This window comes from Cavia porcellus, unplaced genomic scaffold (genome assembly GCF_034190915.1).
Source record: "Cavia porcellus strain 051 isolate PalLab524CR breed Dunkin Hartley unplaced genomic scaffold, mCavPor4.1 scaffold_14, whole genome shotgun sequence".
NCBI classification, from domain to species: Eukaryota; Metazoa; Chordata; class Mammalia; order Rodentia; family Caviidae; genus Cavia; species Cavia porcellus.
Genome location: NW_026947497.1, coordinates 4939684 through 4955998, shown reverse-complemented (window position 1 = coordinate 4955998; position 16315 = coordinate 4939684). Strand labels below are relative to the sequence as shown.

Genomic DNA, 16315 nt, shown 5'->3' with positions numbered 1-16315 from the left:
AGAAGTTAAAGAAAAAAACAAGGGTACAGAGTATTGATTTTAAGAACAAGTTCTGTCAAATCTCAAATGCTGAGCCCCAATAAATCTTTGAAACATGCCCTTCAGATGTTCTAGGAAGACATTTAAAATATTCCATTATAATAACTCATTATATTCATAAGTCTCTTCTGTAAATATTCTTAGACTGCTGTTCTTTGTTAATTAATGCCCCCCCCCAAGTCACCATCAAGCAACTCATATTTTTTGGATAGAAAGGATGCAGAGTAGAGCTCATGGAGAAGGTAACAAAATATGAGATTCAAGAGATACAGTCCATCCGAAAAGGTTGGATGAGATTCTACTCATGCTGTATTTTTATCCGATGGAAAATGAAGCACCCACTTCTACGCATGTTATGCTTGTCACCTTCTGTCAACGTGCATGGCAGAGAAGGTGGGGAACCTCATGTGGCAGGGGCTTTTGATTAGACAGGCTCTAGAGCTGAATAAGAGACATTTCCTAAAGTTGAGGATCCCAAACTCTTGTAATGAAGTTAAAAAAAATTAAAAACCCACTATACAGAAAGATTAGCGAGGCTTTTGTAAGCAAATAGATGCACCTTGAGACTATAATGTTAAGAGAAATAAGCCAGACAAGCTTAAATATTGCATGGTTTCTCTTATATAAGAGAAAACACATGTGCATACACACACATACATATACTTATACATATATGCAAATACAGAGCAAAATAGGAAGTAGGGAGACATTCAAATAATTCCCTAAATTATATATTCTGCTGTATCAACAATTTAATATATATGCTAAATCATTTCGTTTATGCTACTAGTTCCTCTTAGTTCATTGAAAAGAAAATTTTGTGCTGCATCTGTTTGTTCTTTGGAAGAAAAAACCCTTTTTGTGGATGAGTAACTACTTGGAAGGTAATAGCACACAACGTTTTAACTACTGTCTTGTTACTCTGTTATTTTGTTATGAAATTTGTTTTCCTAAAATAAAAAAAAAAGCAAAGAAAAACTAAGTAAAAATAGTTTACTGGATAGTGAGTTGTCAGAGACCACAAGCAGGAACTGAGATGTGGGTCCCCAGATGCCAGGTGGGAATACACACTCATCTTTCCTGGAGTGGGCTTGTGAATGTGTGTGCTCATGTATGTGTGTTCATGTGTGTGTGTGATACAGAGAGGAGAGAGAGAGAGAGAGAGAGAGAGAGAGAGAGAGAGAGAGAGAGAGAGAGAGAGGTAGTCCCTGGGTGGTGAAGGAGAGTGAAAGGTAAAGGTACCTTTCAGAACATCTACAGACAGTGACTAAGATTTACTTCTAAATTATTTCACATGTGCTGCATATCTTATGAATGTGTTACTCCTTGCTTTTTTGTGTCTTTATTTGTACCTGGAATTGAACTCGGGACCTTGTGCATGTCAGGCAAGTGCTGTGCCACTGAGCTATCTATATCCCTGGCCCCCTCCTTCTTTATTCTTTAATAAAATGCATTTAAGTAGTCTAACTTAGCTACCTGTCAAACAGGTATTTTAGAAGACACAAACAGGTATTTCAGAAGCCAAATTTTCTGTAAAGTTACTGTGGTCCTGCTTTGGTTGGTCTCTCTAAGGTGGCAATCAGCACCCTGAGGAATCTCAAGGTCAGGTTCGAATTGTGCAGTCCACTTTATTTATTCTCCTTCGAGTGCTGCTCTGGGTTTGAAATTGCCAACTGTTGGCCACCAAAATTGTTTCTGTACTCACCAGTGACTTTTATCTTGGGAGAGGCTACTCAGCACTATTTGCCTTAGGAGTGCCCAATGTCTTCAGCTATCTATCTCTCTTCCTGCCTGCCCTCTGCCAGCTTCCTGGAGCTGGTGGGAAAGCCCCAAGACCAAAGAAACCTGGATTTCTAAACCACTCATGGCGAGGAACAGCTTCTGACCCGAAATCCCTGCCCTGGACTGTTCTGTGAGTAAACAGCCTCCATCCAGGGGTCATTTTTTCATATCAGGGTTAGTCAGCTTCTCAGAGACCCTGGGGCGAGGATGATGGTATCAGACATGGGCAGTGCTGTGAACGTACCTCCCAGCGAAACACCAGAGCCCTGGACCATAGGGTGCACTTTTCAGGAGGCACTCAGCTTGCAATTTCATTTTCTCATCAAGATATGTATAGAATGCCTGCATTGCTGCTTCCTCACAAAAGGCAAAAAGCAGAGGAAAGACACAAACTCCTTCCGGTGGTGAGAAGCTTTAGCAGGCCTCATGTTGAGGGGAACCCACCTTAGGCGTCACTGCTTCCCTGAATTACATGATCTCAGCAGCAACTGCCAAAACCTTGACAGATATCTTGGAGGGGACAACATAGGACACAGACAGACTGTTCTCAAAGAGGCAGATATGCAAGTGTCTAAACAAGTACAAAATGACAGTTAAAGGTGGGAAATAGACCAGAAAAGAGGCGCTCCCTTTACCTATACTTGGCTAAGGATACAGTCAAACCGCTATGCCAGATGCCATGCCAGAGCCATGAAGTAAAGTTGTTTATAATTTCTTTTATATGGTCAATTAATGTTATGTGACTGAGGAGTCTAACATCAGAATTAAATCTGAGGTTGTTGTACCTAGAGAGGTGTCTTGATTAATTGGTTATTGATTGTGAGACTGGGGCAGAGGTTGTAAGATGTTGTAGAGTCAGGATTGAGTAAAAATTTCAGCTTTCTGAACTAATTTGTGCTGCTTGGGTTTTTCTGGGCCTCGAATTCTTTACAGGTGAGATGGAACAACCATAACACAGGGTTCTAATAGGAACAACATAAAATATCTGCAAATTAATACATTGTCTGACACAGACAGGTCATTCATAGTGGCCATTATTAAAACTGTCTTAGAACTTTCTTTTTTATCAGCTAGACAATGAGAATTTTGGAAATGTAGAGCTGATTGTCTCTCATTTGTTTAAGATTTCATTTTGAAAGTGAGCTTCAAGATCCCCAAAAGGAAAGCAGAAGAAAAGGAATTTCAAGAAGGAAAATTTCCAAAGAAAAAAATTTGACATGAAAGAACACGATGTTTTATTTGATTAAAAACAGACAAACAAAACCGTTGTTTACAAACTTCAAGACTTCTAACACAAGTCTGACATTTAGAATATTTGAAAAGATGTTTAAGAATCTGGCATCTTTCTTGGGTGCATTTATTCATTAAAAGGTGGCTGCATTTTGCCAACAGATTTCCTATGATGCTCAACTAAAAAAATCAAATGGAAATTTTCCTCCTTCGCTTACAGGAGGCCTTTGCACAAGTGTGAAAATGTCTAATTAACGTATTAACTGTCCCATTATTTTGTTTGTAAATGACAATTGCTTAAAACTAAAATGACTTTTTTGTTTTTAAAGACAGAATAAGCCTGTGCACCAAGGAGCCCCAGCACCTCTATGGGACTTGTGCCCTACTGTCCTGGGGAGCAGGACCCTGCGCCCACTTCTGCATGCGGGGTCTCACTGTTTCACCCACACTCAAACTGTGGTCACCCGAGTTTCACACGGTCATGGTCGGCCTTTTGAAAATTCCAATGTAAAACGGTATAAAATGTCTTTCACATTTCTTTCTCACAAAGGAAATGTCATATTTCTCTTCCCTTTAGAAAGAGAAGCTATTGCATCTCTTTAAAGATACATTTTTAATTTGAATACAAAACCTCATTCTGCTTTATAACCCACTTCATCTGAATTTTTTTCTTTCCCACGCTTTATCATTAGTCACTATAGACAGACGTTTCCGTATAGAAATTATTTCAAAGCATTCATGATTTTCCGCCATATTCCTAACCGCATCTGTGGAGTGGGTCCCCTAAAGCTAGGCTGGATCCAGGCAGAATTCACTTTCCTGGAGTTTCAGTATAAAGTAAACCCACAGCTGCAGGTAGGAATCTTCCTTACCCTGGACCTATGGTGCAAAAATTTAGTTTTCAATTACTAAACTATTTTTCCCAAGTGACAAGAAGTGAATTGTTAATCACATGCTGATATAAAATACTTAGTTTTAAAAGTAGTTTTTAAAAGTTTGGAATTAAAAACAGGGCAGTGAGTCAAAAATCCGATTTAATCCTTGGAGCTACCAGATGGAATAGAAAAGTGGGGAGAGGAGAGAGGGGAAGAGGCTGGGTGGGAGGGAGAGACAAAGGAGAGGAAGAGGAGCCAGGGCAGGGTGGGGGGCTGATGGTGATCCTGAGGTCGCCCGCATCCCCGCAGCGTTTCTGTTATCTTGGTCTTTTTTCTTTTTCGTTTTGGCCACCTTCACACCGTGGCGGGCAGGACTGAGGTTCCAGGTCTGGGCACCGGGGCTCCCATCCCGTCGCCCACTTTTAAGCCCCAGTGGCGATGGTTAGAGAAACCGTCTCCCCGGGAATGGCAGGAGGATTATTTAAAAGCATGTGGCGGGGCGCGAGCGGGCGCGTTCTTCAAACAAACGCGACCTTTTCCCTGCTTCTTGCACGGCTCTTGCCAGCCCCGCCGGCGAAGCCAGACAAGTTTATTTACACACGCACCTCCCTGCACACGCGCGCGCTCCTACACACGCAGCGCGCGGCCCGCGGAGCCGCCCCGGCCCCCTGCAGCCGGCCCCGCGGGAGGGAGGGCGGAGGGAGGGACGAAGGCGGGCGGGCGGGGGTCCCCGCGCCGCGCCCGCAGCCAATCGCCGGCGGGATCCGCGCCCCCGCCCCGCCCCCGCCCGCACACCTCGCCGCGCCCCTCCCCCACCGCACACGCACACAAACAGCGGGGGGGAGGGGAGGGAGGGGGAGCGGCGGGCGGGGCGGGCGGGAGGAAGAGGCAGGAGGGTCCCGCGCCGCCTCCCGCGCACACGGCCGCCGACCGGCCGGGCAGACACCGCGCTCCGCCCGCCTGCTTCCGCCCCCTGCGCGGCGCCGTCTCCTCCTCCTCCTCCTCCTCCTCCTCCTCCTCCTTCTCTCCGCAACCAGAAAAAAAATCCATTTACAGGTATTTTTTTTTGATCGGCGTATTTATTTACCCCCTCGCTCTCCCCAGCAGTTTGTTTACAAGTATTAAAGTTGTCATTGGGAGCCGCCGAGGCGCGCCCGGATTTGTGTTTCTTTGTGTTAGGGGTGATGTGCGACTAATTAAGGCAGACTGGCCGCGTCTGCAAATTCTAAGGCTCCCCAAATAAAAAGCGACTGGTAAGTGATTGTTCTTTCCTCCCCTGGCTTGCTTTCTCTTCTTTTTCTTTCTTGCTTTATTTTGTTTCCTTTTTGCTCTCTCTTAAATGTTGGCTGTCCGTTGGGATTGTGAAAGTAGATAATTCATGCTGGGCGCCGGCGAGGCAAAGCGCGGCGGCACTAAATTATTAATTGATGTGCACCCGCCCCTCCCCCGAGAGGCTCAGGCTGACCTTTGATCCCGTGTCTGAAACCCAGACTCCGGCACGGTCACATTGTTTAAAGGCGAAGCAGCGTCTCCAAGTGTGCAGGTCTGATGGAGTCTGGCTGTGCAACTACCGCCATGGGTGTGTGTGTCTTATTTTGTGTTTTGAATAAAATTCCGAACAATAGCTGTGCTTTCGGCACCTTTTCCGTGCTCCGGGAGGCACCGAGGGAACCATGATGACCCGAGTCCGGCACGGTCCTGGCCTCCAGCTCCTGGTGGCCTTAAACCCTGCAGGGGCGGGGGCGGTGTCTGCACGGCCCGCGGGGTTCTGTCTGCAGACGCCAGTCTGAGCCTCCGAGGAAGGGACGGTGAATTATTTCTTTATTTGGAACAAGGTCAGAAGCCTGAAATCCTGAAAAAATTGCCCTCCGCTCAGCGTGCGCGATCTACTGCATGGTTGACATAACTAGTTTTCCTGAGTAGCAGTTATTATGGTCTTGTGCGGCTACAATGTGATTTGCGGAAACTGAAGCGATATGCATATGCTTTGCTGCGCCTCCCCCCAGCCCCATGCCAGCATGGAGAATATTTAACCGGGCGCATTCGGGGGGCACCCTTTGTGTTGTCATCAGACCACAGAAGGGAGCAGTTTTGCCTAATGCGAAACCACGGAGGTGGCTCTGGGCGATTAGGGACTTGCTGTGATTGAAAGGCGCCTGTTACCTCCTAATCCAGCCTGCGGGGGAGAGGTGCCTTATCTCCATTTACTTTGCCTGAGATTTGTTTACATAAACCTCTCTTTTTAGGGCGCCTCCTCAGGAGGTCTTGAAGTTTCTGCACTTGGAGTTTGGGCATCAATGGTTCATTAGTCTAATTATAAGTGTAATTACTATAATTGATATCCATTTTAAGCTCTAAATATTTGAGGCTGAGACTCCTGGGCCCCCATTTAGAATTCCTTGAACTCCACCTTCTAGACCAATCTGTGGGCTTCAGATGTCACAGAAAGACATTCTGGCCAAAAAAGAAACCTGGAAACAAAGAAACTGGTTTTTAGGTGACTGTGCACTTAGTGTCCTGGCTTTATTTCTCAGAAGGCTGGGATGTCCCTCCCCCTCAGTCATAAGCAACTAAAATTCCTCTTCCTGAAGCATAGTAATGGCCTATAAGCAGAGATGAATGCAAATGCCTAGTTATCATTAAACTTTCCTCTGAAAAGAGCAAAAAGGAATCATTGTAATGGTTCTCCCTTTGGGGAAAGAGCGCCTTAAGAGGATGCCCCCCCCCTCCTTACTCCATGCAAATTCAGTGATGCTCTGAGAGATCCTTAAAAACAAAAACAAAAACAAAACAAGTCTCCTGCTTTCCTGTGTACATGGAAGAGACAGAGGTCTCCATTAGGAAGGCTTGAGAATCTCCTGGTCGAGCCTGCAGGCTCTGGAGAAAAGCCTGAGGCATTGCATGCATTTTTAAAAATTATCAGGTCCATTTTTTCTCTCCGTGCTTTCTTTGAAACAAGTAAAACACCACCCTCTTACCCCCACCACCAAATGGCTCCTACAATTGAGACGCGTCCTTGGTCCATTGAATTAAGACCCTAACAGAGCCAGCTGTGCTGGGATTCAAACTAATGACCGCAGACACAGAAGGACACTGTGGCAGCTGGTCGTTCCTTTCTGCCTGCCTCTTTAGTGCGGCTCGGACGCGGGCAGGCTCTGAGCCCTGCGTGGCATTGTGCTTGCTCGCAGTTGATCCTCGGATACATTGTAGACTTTCCCAGGACTTCATTTGCTAATTTCCTGTTCATTTCCCTCTTAGGGCCCTCGCTGCTTCCTACTTTACAGCTCGTGCATGCTCAGTCAGCCCCGGTTCACACATTTGATCACGTTTAGATGCCCTCTGCTGCTGGGTAGCACCGCCCTGCCGCCCCCGATTTGCATGTCTTTAGCACTCCAATTGCCCTTTTCCCTCGGCGGTTGTCGCCCGCCGTCCCCGTCCCCGGGCGTCTAGGCTATTAATGCATTTTCTCCGGAGGGAGAGCAGGGAGAGCAGGGGGAGGAGCTGCGGTTCGCGGCGGCGACAGCGGTGGCGGAGGGAGGGGGCCGGGAGCGCGGGGACCCGGGGAGGGGGCGCGTCGCCCGGATTGTGATGCAAACGACCCGGCCTGGCCTGCTGGGGCCCCGGGCGGGCGGCGGGCGGGGGAGGCTGTGCATTGGGGCGGAATCTCTCGCCTCGTGCAGCGGGTTGCAATGACTCTCTTTATTTTAGTTGTAACAGTTGGAGGATAATGCGCAGGAGGACGCTGCCTGGGGATTCTCCGTGCGTGGAAATGCGCCCCCGAGAGGACTAAGCCGCCGCCGCCGGACCCCGGCCCGCGCCCCCGTCCCTCCCTCCCTCCCCGCGCCCCCGCGGCGCCCACCTCCACCCTGCACCCCTTCTTCCCGCCTTGCACCATGAACACCAACGTCTGCGTGGAGCCGGGGCCGGGCCCCGAGGCGCCGGGGCTGCCCAAGGAGAGCCACCTGCCCGAGGGCGCGCTCGGCAGCCTGGTGGATTACAACTCGGAGATGGAGCGCTACCGCTCATTCGCCTCGTCCTTCTACAAGAGCGGCGGCGGCGCCTTCCCGCAGGCGGCCAAGATCGCGCGCATCACCACCCCTATCTTCCCGGGCAGCGCCGCCGCCGCCGCCGCCGCGCGCATCGGGATGTCGCCCTGGAGCTGCGACAACGCGGCCACGGCGGCGGCGGCCACGGCCATGCTCTGGGGCAGCGGCGCCGGGGGTGGCGGCGCGGGTGGCGGCCGCAAGCCCCCCGCGTCCTCGGCGACCGCCGCGCCGTCCGCAGCCCCCGCCACCGTGGCCCCCGCGCTGCTCCCGGCCGGGTCCGCGGGGGGCGGCGGCGGCGGCGGCGCGGGGGGCGGCGGCGGCGCGGGGGGCGGCAGCGGCGGCGCGGGGGGCAGGACCGGCGCGCACCCCCGCGGCGACCCCCAGCGGCTGGCCAAGGCGGCGCCGCCCGAGCCCGCGCTGCAGATGGCCAACTCGAACTTCCTGTCGCCGCTGGCGCCCGAGCACTGCCGGCCGCTGGCGGGCGAGTGCATGAACAAGCTCAAGTGCGGCGCGGCCGAGGCCGAGCTCATGAACCTGCCCGAGCGCGTGGGCACCTTCTCCGCCATCCCGGCGCTCGGCGGGCTGTCGCTGCCGCCCGGCGTCATCGTGATGACCGCGCTGCACTCGCCGGCCGCCGCCTCGGCCGCCGTGTCGGACAGCGCCTTCCAGATCGCCAACCTGGCGGACTGCCCGCAGAGCCACCCCGCGTCGTCGCCCGCGTCCTCGGGCGGCGCGGGCGGCGCCAACCCCGCCAAGAAGAAGCGGAAGCGCTGCGGGGTGTGCGTGCCCTGCAAGCGCCTCATCAACTGCGGCGTGTGCAGCAGCTGCAGGAACCGCAAAACGGGACACCAGATCTGCAAGTTCAGGAAGTGCGAGGAGCTCAAGAAGAAGCCCGGCGCGGCGCTGGAGGTCAGAGGAGAGGGTTTCTTGCTCCCCGCACCCCCCCATCCCGTGCTGGCCCCCCGCCCCCCGGCCCTGCAGGGCTTCCTGCCCGGCTTCGGGGCTCAGCGCCCCTTGGCGGAGGCCGCGATGTTCGGGTTGTAGGAGGTGCTGGGGGGGCGGCCCGGGGCTTGGCGGTGCCACCCCCAGAGCTACACGTGCAACACCGCCCTCCTGCGGGGCGGGGCGGGGCGGGGCGTGGCGGAGCGGGCGTCCCCCTTAGCCTCCCTCGGGGTGCAGTGCAATGATCCAGCAGAAGCAAAAGCAAGAGCACAGGGTCAGAGCTGCCCCTTGCTTGTTCGATGCCCCTCCCTGTGTTAAGGAATGCCCAAGCGCGGGACACCTCACATCCTGTGTAAGTTAGCTGGCTGAGGAGGCAGAGCCCAGGGATGACAGGGAGGACGCAGCTGTGGCACTTAGGCTTGTGTTTGAGTCAAAAGGAGGTTTTCCATCCATCTCCTTCTGGAATAGGTTTTCCCCCTCTGCCTGAGAATGTCCGTCTCCTATTTTTTGCCTGCCTGCCTAGTATTTTTTGAGAAAGCACAAATAGTATTGAAAGCTAAAGGCCATCAGCAATTTTTAAATAGAGATTACTGAGAATTTTTTTTTAATCCGTTTGTTTGCAGATTGGTAGTAGAGGTTGTATTTTAAAAGCACGGTACATAGTTTCAGAAATGAATGATTCCTGAAACTCAGTTACAACAAGGAAACAAAGTTATTTTCCTTGGACATTTAGCAAAGTAACCATTTTGTGATTACAAAATTACCCTGCACATCAAGCATAGTTGTCGCGGACACTTTGTGCGTTCAATGATAGTTTGTTTTACCTGTATCTGCCCTTAAAACATGGCACTATGTTGGATGGACACTAAGTGCTTAAGGTTTGGATTGTGTTAAATATAAAGGTTGGTGTATTGGGTGATGCATTTTGGTGCACATGTTATCCTGACCAAAAGAAAAAGAAAAAGAAAAAGAAGGGAAATTACTGGGAAATGGTGTTAGTGATGGATGGAGAAAGATGCACGAGTAATCACAGTTAAAGAATGGGAGGCTGGATGTTCATGTATACCTGAGGTTGTAGATGGTGGGAATTTGAACTTGTAAGGAGTGGATTGTAGGGTGAGAGTTCTCACAGGAAAGTACCTCTGCATCCTTCCACAAATGACAAGCACTGCTTGGAGGTGTTTTCTCTATAAATAAGTGGGCTCTAAAGGGATGAAGTAAAGGGCTAAAGACCTTTATGGCTGCTCTGAGCACACAGAAGATACTTTTTTTTCTTTTGTTAGAAATCTAGGCAGACCACACTTTAGGATTCAGAAATTCAGTATTATGTGGATACCGTAATTGATTATGACCAGTTTCCTTAAAACACTGCATTCATTCCTCCTGTTAAGGGAAATCGCTTCTTTGCAGAAAGTTTAACTTTATTGCAGCATGGTTCTTATATTTTCTTTGCCAACTCTATTGAAGCAAAAATCATAGTCACTGCAATATAACTTCACGTATTTTCTTAGGTAGAATCTTTCCTGGATTCATTTATTGTAAGTTCTCTAAGTCTGGAAGGCTGTGGGAAATTAAAATCCAGTTCAGACTGAAGTTTCCACTTAGTGCCCAATTGGTAAGGATCAGACAACATTTCTCTCTTGAAATGTGGTCTGCAGAGCTATAGATTTTGTGTTACTCTTAGGTGATATATTTCACTAGGTTTAAGGCACTGTCTGCATCCCAGATTATGAAACATAGTGGGCTAGGGCCAGGGAATAATTATGACCTAGTAAGTAATCACTCTGTGGGAGCTGGATATGAGTAGGTTTTTTTTGCACACATTTCTACATTGATGTTGGTCTAAGCAGGTTTCATACATTTTCTTTTTTCTCTTTTGATAATTTCCTGTGTGCTTGATGTGGTATTTAAATTCAGCATTTGGAAAGATCGCAAAATATCATAGAATTGTGTTTGTCTTTTTAAAAATTCTCCTGCATGAAAGTTCTCTTGCTCTTCAAAAACTGGGGTGTGGATAAGAATGAAAGAAATTTGCCCATTTATAGATATCTCAAGTAGTTCTCCTTCCTGAGTGTGGTGCACGTCTGTAATTCCAGCCCTTGGGAGGCCGAGGCAAGATCATCTAGTCTGAGACTAACCTGTCCTACCTTGAGAGTTTAAGGCCACCCTGGGTCCATAGCAAGACCCTGTATTGATAGTGAAAGAAATGTCCCAACTGAAGATGACTTTCTATCAGAGATGGACTGTGATTGAAGACTGAGATTATTAGTGGAGCACTATTTGATGGAAAGAAACAAAAAGGTATTCTTAAAACATTGCTTAGATTTCTATGTAGGTCATTAAAAACATGACGACAGACAGCACGACTGCTCTCCAATTTCAATCGTGTAACTGGTGGTGGGTCAGTGACCAGCTGACTTCAGTCCATCATTGCCTGGGCAGCTGTGTTGGAGACTGGATGGACAGCTCTGTAAGGTTCATAATTTGGGGCTTCAGCGTGGCCATCACTGGGGATGTCGTGTGTAGATTCTGTGGCTTATGTCTGTTGGTTGACACCAGTTCACATGTGAATCATAATCATTACCACCTCAAGCCCCATGTGCGCTCTGCTCTTGACTCGTTCCCATCTTAAAGACTGAGATGCATCATCAGATTTGTTTAGGGTGAATAAAGTGGATGAGGACAGATTCATGTAGATGTTGGGATTCTTGTCCAGGTTTATTTTTAGAACTTCTCCTCTACTATTCTGCATTAAAATTAAACTGTTTTAATCCTACATTAGTCAACTTTAAGAGCATCTTTTATTGCACTAGCAGTATGTTTACAGAGCCACCCCTGGATAATCTTCACACTGATAACATACATGAAATGGCTAGTTGTCCTGTGATGCTGTGCACTGGGTATTGGCCATGAACCCTGAACATGTAGTAAATTACCATATTAAAAACAGCCAACACTTTCTGAAAGGAGTTGTTTTGGACCCTGTGTGTTCCTGTGTAGAAAAATTATTTTAAAAACTCATATCCTCAGTAGCCAATAGTAAATTTCTAGAGATTTTTTAAAGGAACGTGATTATGTGGGGGATCCTTTTGACACTGAATTGCACAATGGCACTTTGTCCTTTGGAAAAGGTATCTTTCCATTTCATTATTCACAGCCATTAGAATTTGATTTTTAAAACAAATCTGACTTTTTAGAATATCCCAGTCTGCTGTCACTCAAGGGATGCAGCTGTCCCCCTGGAGCCCCAGCCTCCCTCCCCAGCACTGTTCAGGTGACAGCAATAGAGACCAGGCAGATCTGGTTTCTCTCTTGGTAGTTGATTTCTGGACCCTATAGGAAGTCCCGCCTCCCCAGCTGGCTGCACAAGCCACCCGCTCCTCCTCCTAGGGAAGAGGTTGAGAAACTGAAAAATCAGTTTCTTTTCTCTCTTTCTGTTCTTTTAAACATTTACCTGCTGAATGACTGACCAACAACAATTTTTCAACGATGAGGTTGACCTAAGGGGTTGGTGAATAACAGTTACTGTCCCAAACTTGATAACCTTGTTCAGAGAGTGGATTTTTCTGGCAGGGGTACATATTTCATACATATGCTAGGTTCTGAGAGACCTCACCACACAAGTGGACAGAACACCCCTGCAGTTTGTGCAGGAAGTAAAGTGGCTCAAGAGGAAATAAGGCCAAATGTGAAATAGGGTGTGACACTCCAATTCAGAGTTAATAAACTTAGTTTTTAATGAATATGTCAGAAGTTTTTGAAGTTCGGTGAATTTTACAAAATGTAGGGGTAAAACATAAATATTTCATATCTTAAACTGAAACATTCTCCAGTTTGTCATTTTGTATCATAATTTAAAAATGAATTTTCAAAAAAAATGAATTTTCAATCTGGGCCAGTAGAAATACCAATTGCCAATATAAGAGAAGAGAATTGCAAGTTCAGCTCCACACTGGATAACTTAGCCAAGTCCTGTCTCAACAAAATTCAAACAAAACTATAGTGTATTATCACTACAATATACATAAACACAGTGCAAGAAAAAGATTCTGAGTTTGTAAAGGATGAGAGAAAAACCTCAAAGATTCAGCTTCAATAAAAGCCACACAACACGAGTAGTGATACAAGTCCAGTAAGGTCTTTTTCTTAGCACTCAGTTTAATCCAGGAGACATTAAGTTGTTACATCACATGCGCTGTACATGGTGAGTGCATATAATTTTATCTGCCAATTAAAAATAAAAGGATTTTTAAAAAATACGCACTTTTAATAATCCCTAAATGAAACCAGTTTCCTCACATATCCAAACATCATGTAAAATCTATGTGATCTTTTGGATAATGATGAGGGAGAGGAAAGCAAAGTCCATTTGCAAGTTGTATGACTAATTGTTTGAAATTCAACTGTCATCAAACAAAGCACAATCAGAAAGACAGTAAATATAAATTAAATAACATTAAACTTCTGATTTCAATTTGGTTGGATAAAAATCTTTGGCTAAGAAGAGGAGATATATCTGGATGACAATAGGACTTATTTGACTTTTGAATGTATTTAACAAATACATTGCTGAGGCATTGCTGTACCTTTTGGATAGTCTCAGCTCTCTGTGCTTCTGGTGAAAGTTAAGTTTTGCATAGACTCGCAGATTCATATAGAACAATTTAATGCAAGAGTTTGGAGGCACATTATTAGGTGTGCAGAAAGAATAGGTTTCTCACCTCCCTGTTCTCCACTTCATAGTTCAACAGGATGGACAAAGAACACATGAATTGGGATTCTGGAGACATCTCCAATTTTTTTGATGGAAGTTAAACTTCACCTGTTCAAGTGTTTCCCAGATTGAAGGTGTAACTAAGAAGTCTTCCAAAATCAATTTCAGTTGGTCAGTTTGCCTGAATATGTCTGAATATTACTTTTATCAGGAGACATTTCACTTTAATTTTGCTTTGAAAACTTTAAAAAAAAAATCTCACCTTAAATAAACTTCATACAAACTTACATGCTTCAGTTTTTTGCATTTATTTTTGTTAAAATGCCAAATATGAATTTGTTTTTCATGTAGGAATACTTGGTTAAAGTAGTAGATTGAATTTAAATTTTTTTAGAAGTCAATATATGAATTGTAGAAAGGACTTTCTTTTTCAGTTTACCTTTTTCTATTTTATAAGGGAAAAAGGAAACATAAAATCTGTGGAACAAGTCTTCAATGCTTATTTAAGAGTACGTTTTGTAGTCATTCATCGGGATGTTGGGTGACCTTGGCTGAGGAACTGGCACACTCTAGCCTAACATCAATTTTTATAAAAGCATGTTTTCAACGAAGTATTTTTTGCCTTATGTAAAGGCTGGGAAGTGTGCACACATTTAGGCCTCAGTGTTGCTGCCTGTTCTTAGACTGCTTCGTCTGGCAGAGTTATCCTTGGGAGTGTCAAAACCCTGGGGAAGAGTGCAGGGCGAGTCTGTCCTGGGGATGTCTGCTTCCATCACACACAGACTCCTGCCCATAGTGGACACGCCACCTCCATCCAGCCTCAAGTGTTCTCTGTTGGCGATTGAGCCAGTGGCACCATATTTCTCAGCGCCACAGCCATTAAATGGCATTGAAATCTTAACTCTGCAGGGGCTGGAAGATCCCTCAGGCTTGTGGGCTTGTCCTCAAACATTATGAACAATCTTCTTTATCTGTGAAACTAATGGGCTTTTTCTTAATTTAAGCACATAAGAATGCATAGGTAGATGTAATACTAAGCTTGCTGACATCTGTGCTTTTCTCACCATATAGCTCACTTTCTGTTACATATTTTACCAGATAGAGGTAAAGCAAATGTTACTGTTTCAAAAGCTCATATCCAAGAGTATTTCTCTGGCTGATGTGAAACCTCAGATATAACTTATGCTGAGGAAATGTACTATTAGTTTCTTGGATTTCGATTCTACTAATTGAAATATATATTTGGGCCATGTGGCCACAGGAATAAGGAAGAGATTGTTGAAGGAAGCATTGATCGCAAATCATTGGCCAGTTGAGGAATGTGGGGAACATCAGCTGAACTCTTCCCTCATCAGTGCGAGGGTATAAGGTATCACTGTGTCTTACAGCTTTTTAATATTACATGAAGGTTAATGTTCTCTGTCGGTTGAAAGATGCTATATAAATTCCCAGTTTCAAAGTCATGAAGAATATCTCTAAACAACTGTATCCAAAAATCCAACATAGTAGGGGTCCTCAGAAGTTAGAGCTCAGGTAGACTGTTTTGTAATGCCATCAGCCAGTTTGGCAGAAGTTCGTTGCAACTGGATAAACTTGATGTCCTTATTTCCTGTTCCCACAAACTGGTGTTGTCAGGTACCTAGGGGGCCCAGAAAGGTGTCTTGTGAAGCAGGAATTCACAGCGACCCTGCTCTCACTGTGTCCCTGGGTACTAGATGCCCTGGTGCGCTCTGCACCTGTCCACGTCAGTGTCCCAGCATCTTTGGTCAGCTTCTGTGTTCTGTCTTTGATCAGAAACAGGGAATTATTCTAAATGTGAGTTAGTGACTTCAGGAGAATAATTTTAAGAAAGAAATGGTTAAATGTTTTTCATACGTTCCTTTTGGAGAACGCTTTGAACAAATAATAGAAATTGAAAGTATTCAACAAATGCTCAAAAATTGGAAAATGTACAGTATATGTGAAGGGAGGCAGGAAATAAAGCAGGTAAATATGATTTTGAGATAAAAAGTGAAATGACTATATTTTTGTTTGCATTTTTGCTAAGAGACTATTTGTGGAAATGAAGACAGTTTGTAAGCAGTCATAGCAGAGGTTGCTGTTCTTATTGCAAAAAATAGTGGTAAGTTCCTAAAACATTTGAAATACTAAGAGAGGTTGAAAGAGGACCCAAACTAGGAGGCCCTGCAGAGCCTAGAAGCGACTTTGCGAAGACGAGCTATGGCTGTCTGCTTTCCTGTAGCAGTTACAGAAATTTTGCACGGAGTGAAGAATACCCAAGAGAAGGCAAGCAGTTTTCTCACGACTGATTCTGTGCTTTTTGCTTGAGTCAGAGCCGGGGCATGAGTGGGGTGCAGTGGGAGACAAATTAAAGCTAAGGAAACACCGATTGTGTCCTAGCTGATGATTTGTTCCTTCTTTGAAACACGTGTTAGGATAATTGTAGAGTGTAACTGAAAGAGAAGACCTCCAAGATGGATAGGAAATGGGATCCCATTTATCTCTCATCTGCATTTAAATTCATAGTTTAGAGGTCATTCTCCAGAAACTAAAGTGTTGAACTGCAGGGAAAAGTGTGCCAAAGTGCTATTTCCTGCTCAATACTCGGAACCATGACTGGATGACTGATAGCAGCCTCAGAAGGACGGAGGTCGAGGAGAAAGGAAGAGCTCTCTGCTTATAGATGG

General features: G+C 46.2%; 1 protein-coding gene across 6 annotated transcripts in view; it reads left to right on the top strand.

The window, feature by feature from the left end:
• Positions 1-4684: 4684 nt before the first annotated feature.
• The window catches only part of Cxxc4 (CXXC finger protein 4), a 32068-nt gene continuing 20437 nt past the window's right edge, over positions 4685-16315 (top strand). For 4 of the 6 annotated variants that reach the window (XR_010051399.1, XR_010051398.1, XR_010051400.1 and 1 more), the window contains exons 1-2: positions 4685-5179; positions 7635-8881. Coding sequence is in view for 3 of the 6 variants with exons in the window: in XM_063260578.1 (XP_063116648.1) it covers positions 7820-8881 (1062 nt within the window). In the remaining 3 variants the exon portion in view is untranslated. Of the gene's footprint in view, positions 5180-7003; positions 8882-16315 lie in introns of those variants that run through there. The other 2 variants (XM_063260579.1, XM_063260580.1) reach the window with 2 other exon arrangements.